The 11,073-nt window shown below is 44.4% G+C and overlaps 1 protein-coding gene across 1 annotated transcript in view; it reads right to left on the bottom strand.

The window, feature by feature from the left end:
- Positions 1–451: 451 nt before the first annotated feature.
- The window catches only part of CLMP (CXADR like membrane protein), a 34,779-nt gene continuing 24,157 nt past the window's right edge, over positions 452–11,073 (bottom strand). The window contains exons 2-7 of the mRNA XM_015884061.2: positions 7,983–8,140; positions 7,102–7,303; positions 6,183–6,350; positions 5,722–5,844; positions 4,191–4,332; positions 452–3,075 (exon numbers count right to left, since the gene is read on the bottom strand). Coding sequence (XP_015739547.1) covers positions 2,781–3,075; positions 4,191–4,332; positions 5,722–5,844; positions 6,183–6,350; positions 7,102–7,303; positions 7,983–8,140 — 1,088 coding nt within the window. The 3' untranslated portion in view covers positions 452–2,780. The remainder of the gene's footprint in view (positions 3,076–4,190; positions 4,333–5,721; positions 5,845–6,182; positions 6,351–7,101; positions 7,304–7,982; positions 8,141–11,073) is intronic.

Here is an 11,073-nt window from a genome sequence, read left to right as displayed (position 1 = left end):
TCCTGTGAGCTGCTTGGAAGTGTTTATCTGCAGCCAAGATCTCAGCTGTGTCTGAAAGACACTCAAGGTTTTGTCGCCATTTCATGCACAGAGAGGAGCTGAAAGGCACTGGGTGGTTCAGCAGCAAGATGGTGTATGTGGGAGTAGGAGAGAGCTGGGAGATGTTATCAGTGCTGTGTCTGCATTGGCAGTGTTACCACATTAGCCTGCAGCACCTATGTCTTCAGCCATAGCAACTCAGGTAAGTTGAGTGGAAGTCTAAATTCACCCCAACACAGCCAAGATTTCACACTGTGTTGCATAATGTAGAGTGAAAAAGAGCTGTAATCTTGACACAAATATACACATAGTCCTCGTTAGCTTAAAAATACTATTTTTACCCCTATCTTTTTTCCCTTGGATTGAACTTGACAGCATGCAGTGTCTCTTAGCACAGAAGATGGAGCGTGGATACGGGTTTAGTTGAGCTGTAGCACTTCAGCTGCAGCTCGTTTATTTACAAAACAACCAAAAAATAATAATATGAAATCATTGATTCAAAGGAATCAATAATAAATATTTGCTTTCCTCTGAGTTGTTCAGACACAGTACAGGTACACCAATTATAGCAGGTAGAAGAGATGTAAGCTCAGTTTAGCTGCTTAGACATAAGAAAGCTACATAACATTGTATGCATTTAATCACACTAGTAATAACTGGTATATGACAGTAAATGCTTTAAACACGCTATTTTACACAATCAAGTTTGGCTTATGGTTCATTTGTTTCCCTTGTCCAACTCCTGGTTTTCTGGAGCCCAGAAAACATCCCTTTGGAAATGAGATACCTTTTAAATGAACTCTTTTCTCCAGGGAAGAGGCTGTTGGGCATAGGATGGGGGGAATTCTGCTTGCTGGCACCAAGCAGCCCCCAGGCTGCAATGGAGCACAGCACCCTTTGCTAATTGCAAGCCTGGCCTGTGACTCAAACCAGCCTCCAGTATTAGGTACTTAGGCTGTAACTAGCTGGACTGTTTGGACTGTTATCCTCATTTTGTATTAATGAGGTTGCTTGGGGTGTTTGCTTTGCTGAGAAACTCACTCCTGCTTTACTCTTCATAGAATAGGTGTTGCAGGTAATCTGCATCACAGGTGACATCACAGTCAGCAAACTTAAAAACCACAAACCTTCACAAGTCTTAGACCTGGAATGCTTTGGAAGGACTCAGGAGCAGCACCTATGCCTTCAGGGCCTACAAAAAGAGGAGTCAGACACTGAGCAGCTGCTACCTCCAACCAGAGCACAGCTGACCTAGGAATATGGCTCTGAAATGGTGCCTAGGCAAAATCTAATACTGGTGAAAGCAAAAGCTTATCAAACAGCTGATGATTCCCTTCTATCAGCTGGTGGCTCAATGCCCCCCACCCCCTCACAACAAACAGTATTTTGGCCTTCTGGGGGTGGTTTGTGCTGACTGCAGTACAGAAAGCAAACAGTACATGTGATGAAGATGGTGATTGCTTTAGGAAGAGAAGTTCTCAGGTGGTATAGGGCTAATTTGAAACCTATTTCTTATAGGGAAGTGGCCCAAACGTGGCCTCGTTTCAGTCAGACCTTCTAAGATCTCAAATAAATGGGATGATGGGGTCTCAGAAAAGGATTTAGAATCTACAAGCTCAGTGTCTTCTGTGTAGCAGTGGTCAGAGTCAAGTCCTTCAGAGGAAAGTATAAATGACAGACAGTTCTGGGACCATCTGCCCCTACAGGAATCCTGTCCCTATTTCCCATTTACTCCATCTTACCTGGATGTGTGAAGGTCAGCCCAGGAATGCTGTTTATTCAGTTTATGAAGAGCTCTCTGAGGTTTCTATATGGTTCACCCCAAAACTGGTGAATTCACAACCTGGCTGTAGCAAATACATCTTCCAAATCCATCCTCTGGGCTTTTTGGTTGGTTAGCAGCCCTCAGTTTTTGAGGCATGCCTTCATTTTGGCTTCAGTTCTCATCTCACTAAGGCTCGCGTGACACAGATACAACTCTGGTGAAGTTACTGCAGCTTTTCAGTGCTGTCCATACAAGCAGCTGGGCTGCATTTCCCTGGATGCATCATTAGTCTTATCCTAGCAATTGAAGTATCTCTGCTTCCTTGGCATGGAGGCTGAAGTATCTTCCTTGACTTGTAGGCTCTGTACTACTGGATCTCTTGACCTTTCCTATCTGTTTTAATTGCAGCCCCCAGAAGTATTTCCCTCGAAGGCTGCATACAGAAAATAGGCAAGCATGTGTCAGTTCCCTTCAAGGTTGACCACCAGAGTATCTTCAGCAGATGAACTGCCTTGAAATCTCCAGGTAAGACCATGCATTCATCTGGAAGCTTCTCCAGTAACAGTACAAAAGACCCTTCCCCCTAAACCTCACTTGGAATACCAGATATCTTTCCATCTCTGTTGATCCCTTTTAAAAAGTCCTGAGGTTTGGCTTCATTTCATTCATACAGCGCTTAGCTGACCTTGTTTTCAGCTGTAGTTTTAAGATGCTCAGTGTTCTGCTTTCTAGAAAGGTACTTGAAAAAGAAGGCTCCCTTTCCCCCTCAATTTTATCTTTCTTTTAACAACAGGAGAACAAAAAATAATCCATCTCTGAACCTCAAGTGCTATGAAAGAGTTGAGTGGGAGGGCTTCTTGTGGTGCAGATTGTCACAGGTGACTAAAATTAAGCTGACCAGGGAGGTAACTAGCTAATCTAACAATTCCTATGTGGCTGGTGGTACATGGTGTGTTTTTGGATGGAGTCAGAGCACTCACACGGTCTGGAACGCTCGGCTCTGGGCAGGCACCATGACCAACGTGGCTCCCATTTTCATCAGGTTGGCATAGTCGACTTTCTTTGGCTCTGTTTCCTTCCCTCCCACCTCCCTCTGGCTGTACTGTGGAGGAGTCAGATGGGGTGTAGCTTCAGTTGACAAAGTCCGCTGGCTGCGAGAGGCACTGTTGGCTGTTGACCTGGTTGAGGAGGAACCCGAGCGTGAGCTTCTGGAACCAGAGGATGAGGAGCTGGGCTTGACAAGATGAGCTTTGGGTGCCTCTGCATCTTCTCTGCAATCAAACATACCATGAGAACAGAAACAATTACACATTTTACTACCCTGAATTGCTGCTCAATGGTTGCTTGCTGAGGTTCAACAAGACACATTTGTCCACATTTAGCAAGGCTTCCTTGAATTCTGTGCAACATAACTCAGTAGGTTGAATTTGCTGTAGCTCTGCAGAGCTATTGGCCAAATGGATTTAGAATACATGTGTGCACAACTGGCTCTTTGTGTGTGGATTTGAAGTCCGCGGAACAAATGCCCGGTGTCAGTGCAAACAGCTCAGAACTGTCTGCTCTGTTATCTTTATTCATAATGACAAATTACCTATGCAGGATTAGCAGAGACCTGTTCTACTGGTTTAAAAAAAATGTGAGCAGTGAAAATAGCACAGAAACTGAGCCCAGAGAGAGAGGAGAGGTGTGAAAAGATGACGAAAGAGGCTCAGATGAGAATAAAAAGGCAAGCAAGGTTTGAAAGCAAAGAGAACAAGAAATGCAAGGGAAGCAATGAGCAGAGACTGCCTTCTTGCTGGCCATACCAGCAACTTGACCACCAGCAGAGTAATCAGCTGCTGAATGGATTATAAAGATGCCTGCTTAACTACATGTGGGTGGGTGTCGTATGAGGGCAGGCAGAAGTAAGGTGGAATGAGGTGAGAGGGTTCTTTAGGGACAGGAGCAGCTAAACCTCATTCCTGGAAATATATATATATATATAAAATAACTTTGCTCCCTGAGCTCAATTGGCTGAAGACCAAGAGGAGTGAGTGGCAGAGCTCACACACATGGGACAGATGAGTTCAAAGAACATGTGTCAGCGTTCTTAGGACTCTTAATCAGGGGTGAGGCTTCCCAGCTCTGCACACAGAGGCTCAGGGGGTTTCTCACCCTGAGCACGGTTGCTCAGAAGACTCAAGAAAGACCATGAGAACCTTAGAAAATTCCCAACAGAAATCTTAACAGTGTCAGTGATGTCTCAGGAATGTAAAAGCTTTATAGAATGATCTTTTAAGAAACCAGTGTCTGGGTTATTGAAACGTGGAGTGAAAAGAGACGTTAATTTGGAGCATGTTGGGTGTGCAGGAAACTGAAAAACAGGAGATTAAGGGAAAGGTGTTACCTGATTTCATTTGGGGCCTCCTCTTCCTCATACCTCTTCTTTTCTTTCCTCCTTATTGTCAGCCTCACCACCAGGATCAGGAGGCAAAGTCCCACCACGACACCACAAACCGCTCCAGCAATCATGCCAATATTTTGGGCATCTGTTGTCAGGAAAATAAAGAGATTAACAGGCAAACACTCAATAGTGGCCAAACAGACACGTTCTGTTTCACATTAGAAGTTATATCTGCATTTATAAATCAGAATTTAGACTACTTAAGTGGCTCAATGCGGTTGAGCCAACTTATCTTAAATACACGAGATAATGCTGAGAAAAGTATTCTCTTCTAGAAGGGTGGGATCACAGGAGCTGTGCTTTCAGCTGTGAGTCACAACTGAGATGGGGAGGAAAAAATCCTTATGTAAGAGCCCAGAACCACAAAAAGCATAATAGAGGCAGACAGCGCAACCCACGCTCAAGGAAAAGTACCAATTTTCTGAAGGCAAGAGAGTGAACTACAGATATTTCCCCATGAGGTCTGAATCCTCAAATGTTCTCTGTCTGCTTATTGAGTGAATTGTTCAGTTTTAGGGGAAAAAAGTGACCAGAGAGGGACAGAAAGGATGGGAGAAAGGAAAACTGTGCTGTGCCAATATAAGGCATTTCTTCATTCAAAATAAGGAGGTTAATGAAACAGCACTTCCCAATGTTTCTGAGCCCTTGGCTGAACCTGCATGAAACCTTTTGATAAGGGCAGCTAGGTTGGGTTTGGCTGTAAGTTGTTTCCTTAGGGCTTGTCCCTGTGGAGGCTTTAGCAAATCGAAATGAGGTTGTAAACCAATTCAGTTCAATTGATATAAAAGCTGCCAGGACACTTCAGATGCCTGAGGGGAGCAGGTTTTCCTTGCTGCATGACCTTAATGCAGCTACTTCAGTCCTGGCTCAGCAGATACATTCCAAAGCTATGGAAACTCCATAGAAGCAATCTCTGTCAGCAGTCGTTCGTTTCAGCAGTTCAGGCTCTGATCTCCCCTGAGATGTACACACAAAAGCTTTCCAAACTGCATTGTTTGGATGGATTTGCTGTCAATGCCCGTGCTCAACTCCACCCATTTCCTTGCATGCCTATGCAAAGACACCATAGGCAGATACCACACACCTTTGATGTGATTAATCACATAGATACCGATTTTATTCTCTACTGGTTGGGCCAAATGTATTGAATCTGGATTAAAACCAAGCTGTGCCCAAAGTTGCTTTTTCCCTTCGCACATTACAGCCCTTGTGGGCTGCCTGGAAATAGCTTGCTGTTTCAAATGCAACAAGGAATTTTGTTGGTCATTCCCCAGATCAGTATTTCTAACAGACCAAAACAGCATTTATCACTCCAGGCTGTATGGAAACACTGCTGAGCAATTGAGAACTGTTCCATGTGACTGGAGTACAAAAGGGCAAAGGTGTGGCACAGGGCTCATGCAGAGAAGTGGGTCAGCTGAGGACCTACATTGCTTATACAGAGGTGAGAAGACCAGTTATGTGCAATACTCACGCTGCACTGTTACCCGAACAACACAGCTCTGTTGTCCGGCCTCATTGGTGGCCATACATTGGTACAACCCTGTACTCATCTGAGTGAGGTTCTTCAGTAAGACTTGACCTGGATTAGAAATGTCTGAAACAGGAAAAAAACAACACTCACATTAATCAAAAAAAGACTAAAAATGGATGGATGGGACACAAAAACGAGCACTGAACTTGCAGATCAAATCAGTTCAAGATCAGCCATAACTCAGGAAACACTAGTAGTCAGTCTTTTGCACAACATGAGAACTTGTGCACTTCCTTGCTCAGGGTGGAGCACAATACAGCATCCTGCTGTAGTCAAGTTCTGGTAAAGCACTGCTCTCACTGCCAGCACGCACTCCCCGGTTCCAAGGCAGACACACAGTGTGCCTGTGGGTGGTTATGTGGCTTTCAGCACATGGAAAGCTTTAAGACGAAGTGACTTACTGACTCTTGATGTAGGTGGGAGATGTTCAGCTTTCTCATCTTCCTCATTTATACGCTGCCACCGGTAGGAGATGGGTGCAGTGCCAGAGGAAGAACGGCACTGCAGGAACAGGTCTTTCCCTTCTGACAGCTCTCCTTCTAGCCAGCACTTGGGCTTGGAAGGTTTCTCTGTACAAAACAGAACACAGGTTGTGCACATGCAGCGGATTATTTTCCTAAAACCCTTTAAAAATTATTATTATTTACACTAGTGATGTTTGTCAGTGGACTTTAACTGTAACCTTGTGCAGCATTATAGTGTAGGAAGTAGAAAGAACACATTCTGTTTTGAGTCTGCCTGCTTCATGGATACATGTGCCAATGGAGCTGTATCAAAGCCTTCTTCTAGGCATTCTCTTTAGAGAACATCCTTTCCCTGAAATCCTTTCCTGCTTCTCTATTTCTTCCTTCTCCCCACACGATCTGGTGGGTCACATCAGGACTTACACGGAGTGATAACAGGTTCCAAATGCCAAGCAATAAACTGGAATTAGGGAAGATAAACGCTAACCCCAGTGGCTTATCCATCACCTTCACTGACTTGGGTCAGTTTGGGCTTCAGGGACACAGAGTCCTCAGCAAGAGTTTTGGACAGTGATGGTTGCTAGGATATCACTCTAGTTTGCATGATGAGATCATAGGATAATTTAGAAAGGAGATGTTGCAAGTGGGTTACGCTTACCACAAAGTAATTCTCTGGGCTCTTCCTGTGTTCTGTCCTATGCCAAAATATGCAAAAGCAGATACAAGCTTAATGAAACCTGATCAAGAGATGTCTGTGTGTATTTATACCCTAATGTAATGAATCTCCCTACAGGAAATGTGCCTAGATATCTATATATCTTTATATGTCTTTGAAAGAATAATAAAATGATCTTACCTACAACATTCAGGGTGATGTGAGCCCATTCGTACTGCCCAGCATTCTTCACCTTACATATGTACTTCCCTGCATCACTGGACTGCAGGGAGATGATCTGCAGGGATGCATCTCCAGCACGGAAGTTGGAGGTGAATGAAACACGGCCCTTCTGTTCTTCATTCAGGTCATCATAAACGTGGCCTCCAGAGTAGGTGATCACCTGAGGAGCAGAGATGGACAGCTGTAATTTTACTTCTGTATGGAACAGCAGAACAAAGTCTTTCCAGAATCTGCAGGCTAAGGTCCTGTATCACTAAATGCCTTACCCAGGGTCAACCAGGAAGCCCAGAGCAAGGTGGAAAATTAAACCTGGTTTTCAAATCTGAGGCTGATACATGAACTATATTTGCACTAAAGGTTCATATTTGAGCATCTGTACCAGCACCAATCATCTGATGCCACAAGTAGCCACTGATTGTGGCTGGGTTCAACATAAACAGCAAAGTAATCATTCTTCTGATTCAAGTTACTGCAGACCCGATTTTATAAGTACTTAATGACTATACTTTTTCCTTCCCCCCAAGGTTTCAAAGCCCATGCCTATGAAATAGAATTCCTGAGAGCCCAAAGGGCACTTCTGAGTTTATCTGGAGACGACTGATAAAATAATACCATTGATCTAAGGAAAACACAGTTGCATCACTACCTCCTTAATACAGGACGAGTGATTACTTCACTTTCACACACTTTAAACACATCAGCTAGGTTTTCTCCTTACTTCCTCAGTATAAACTGCAAAGGACTTCACAGATTTCTCTTTAAACCAATGGCTGCTATTGATACCAGCACAGCAATAGGGCTGTTGGGCTGTTTGCCCAGCAGATCGTGGATGAACCTACCGCTTTCTGCACTGATTCAGATGTGTGCAGCAGCCACTCAATGTCCAGGCTGCCTTGTTCCAGGAGGCCCAGGCGATGGTGACAAGGCAAAGTCACGTTTTCTTCGGCCACTCTTTTAAATTCAGTCTGAGCCTCAGCCAGCCAGACAGAACAGGAAGCTGAAAGATAAATGCTGGTGGTCAGAGGCTGTGAGTAAGGATCCATTTCTGTGCTCGCAGCTTAGATTTCGCTGCATTCTTCCTTGTATGCTTCGTGGCATCAAAGAAAACCCAACAGCTTGGCTTCCTGCACAGATTGCAGCTGATTCAGGGAGACATTCATACGTACACAAGGAGATTATTTCACACCAATATTGAAGCATGAAGAACAGATGGCTTTGCACTCCAGAGCTGTCAGTACTGAAGTCACACAGTCGTTTTGCTCATCTATGCATCTATGTCCCCATTGTAATCAGAGTTACAGATTACCTCCTTGTTTTTGCCCTCACTTTTTATCCCCTTAATTCAGAAGTGGCATTTCAGTCTGGAAGACCCTCCCAGCCCATAGTTTTATCCCTATCTATCATGGTTTTGTTGTTAGCCTGATGGTGCTTAGTCTCTTCCCTATCACTGCAGACAAGGTACCAGCCTGGGAACAAGGGCATTAAGCAGAATAGCGAACGGTCTTTCAATAACAACATCGAAATAACAACAAAAAAACCTCAGAAATGATCAAAGAGAGACTGAGAAGGAAAAGAAATTACCCAGGAGAACCACTAGAGGGAAGCCGAGTCCTTCACACGTTATTAAGTGTGACAGCCCGGCCACAGCCAAAGCCCCAACCCAGAGCCAGGAGATGGCGCATCCGGAGCTGCTTAAATCGGAGCCTTTTTCTGTATCCTGGTTCCTGCTGGAACCAAACCGAAGCAAGGGCCGGCTCTTGGCTTTGCACATCTCCCAGTTTTGATAATCAGTGCTTTTTCTCACGTGAAATCTCCTGGTTCTTGGATCAATTAACACGAAGTTGATTAAAACTGAGCTGGCAGCGCTAGGAAGATATACTCCACGTGTGTATTTCAATGCACAATGGCATGATTACGTAGCGAGATTACTGGCAACAGCTGCAGTTACACAGGCTGCTCCTGCACTTGGATTCAAGCAGTGGATTTTTAACGTTGCCTTTACTTTTAAGCACAAAAAGAAGCAAAAACGCCATCCAAAGAGATGCTGTGTCGGCTTTTTCTGTTTCCTCAGGACTAGCATGGTCTAAAAATACTCCTCTCTCCTGCTCCCATTCTCAGATTTGCCTCTTGGTTGTCACATCACAAGCTCCTGATATTGAATCAATACTGTTAAGTGCTTGTACCAAAGGCATCAGCTTCTACACGTGTGCACGTGTATAAAAACGCCTGGAAGGAGAAGACAAGAAGAGTCTTGCAAAGGATTAAACCCTTCTCTACTCACATCTCTGCATGAATTGATGGCTACGAAAGCTCCTTTTCAGCCACATTAGTTGCTTTCTTTAAAGGGAAAATTAATCCAGTTTATCACTGGGTTCACTGGGCTCAAAGCTCCATCTGCCAAATACAATTATACCTTCTGCTAAGGGAAATGCCTGCTTTCTCTTTCAGCCACACTGCTGCCGGCTGCCTTCATTAACATGCTGACACTCACTAGATGACTGATCAATAAGTTTAATTAAAGTGCCACAATCGTGAGCATTCACATAACATTTTGCAGCAGCTTCAAAGGCTGCGCCAGCAGGGCTCTGAGGCTTTGTGTAGATCTCACAAGGTATTCTGGATTTTAAAATGGAGTTTTACATTTGATGCCTGGGTCAGGATCATAAATTGCATTTTGATGGAGTGTAACAGCAATAAGCAAACCGGCTTGGACAGACTGTTTTCAGGAGAGCTCACATCGCATTCTGTTCTTGTTGCCCCCAGTTAATGTGCTCTGAGATTCAAACTGAGCCCTGGCAATAAGTGCCCACCAGGCACAGGGCTTGCCTGCTTTTCCATGACACAGCTGACATTCCTATTCAAAAAACGTGTCCCTTTAGTCCTTATTGTTTTTGAAGCCCACAAACTCTACAAGAAATCCAATCTCTGTGCAAAGTCAAAAGGAAGCTTGAAATATGGATTGCTGGAAGTACTTAATGCAAGGTACCAGTTGTGGAAATGCCCAGTGCAGCATCTGAAAAGAGCTGGAAGTGAACAGACATTCACAGCATTTAGAGTGTGGGTATCACTGCAGCAAGCAGGGCTGAAGCACAAATGAGAACAGCCCCTCTCAGAGCTCCAGAACCACATGAGGGCAGAGCACATCCAGAGCAGCCCTGCACTTAGACCACGGATACAGCACAGACAACGGATGGTTTTCCCAAAAGTCAGACCCACTGCCTTGCTCAATAAGGCAATGTGTGTGCAGGCTCTGCACTTCTCACCCAAAAACCCTCTTCCAGTTCCACAACCTGTGTGGGACTCTGTGCCATGAACAGTAATTCAGGAATTGCTTCAGCTTTACTCAGGCCTTACTCAGACACATTGCATGACTGCAGGGGGAGGTCAGTTTGTTCTTGCAGAGCAGCAGCACCACAAAGCATTGGCTTGTGGATCTCCTGTATCATCATCATGCTCCAGCAGTGCGCCATTGTTCAGAAGACAATAGCTCAGTCACCCAGCACACTCCAGACCAACAAGCATTGTTAAGAACGCCAAAGCAAACATACATCAAGTAAAAATGAATATGCATTCATTCAAGGCCAGGATGGATGTGGCTCTGGGCAGCCTGGTTTGGTGGTTGGCGACCCTGCACATAGCTGGGGGTTGAAACTACATGATCATTTTTATCCTTTTCCATCCAGGCTATTCTATGATTCTATGATAAAAGCAGGTCAGCTGTAGTGCAATGCAAGTACCAAGCTCAATGCAACTGTGGGCCAGCAGACCTCACCTAATTATGACCAAACAAAGATGTGTTTTCATACTCAATACAATCACACGTGCTATCATGAAAGCTAGACTTATTTTCATGGCCATCCATTAACAAGTATATGCATATATGCCACAAAAACTCACGTGCATCTGATAATATCAAATATACATAGATGT

This window comes from Coturnix japonica, chromosome 24 (assembly GCF_001577835.2).
Source record: "Coturnix japonica isolate 7356 chromosome 24, Coturnix japonica 2.1, whole genome shotgun sequence".
In the NCBI taxonomy this organism is placed as follows: Eukaryota; Metazoa; Chordata; class Aves; order Galliformes; family Phasianidae; genus Coturnix; species Coturnix japonica.
This window is presented reverse-complemented; position numbering and strand designations above follow the sequence as displayed.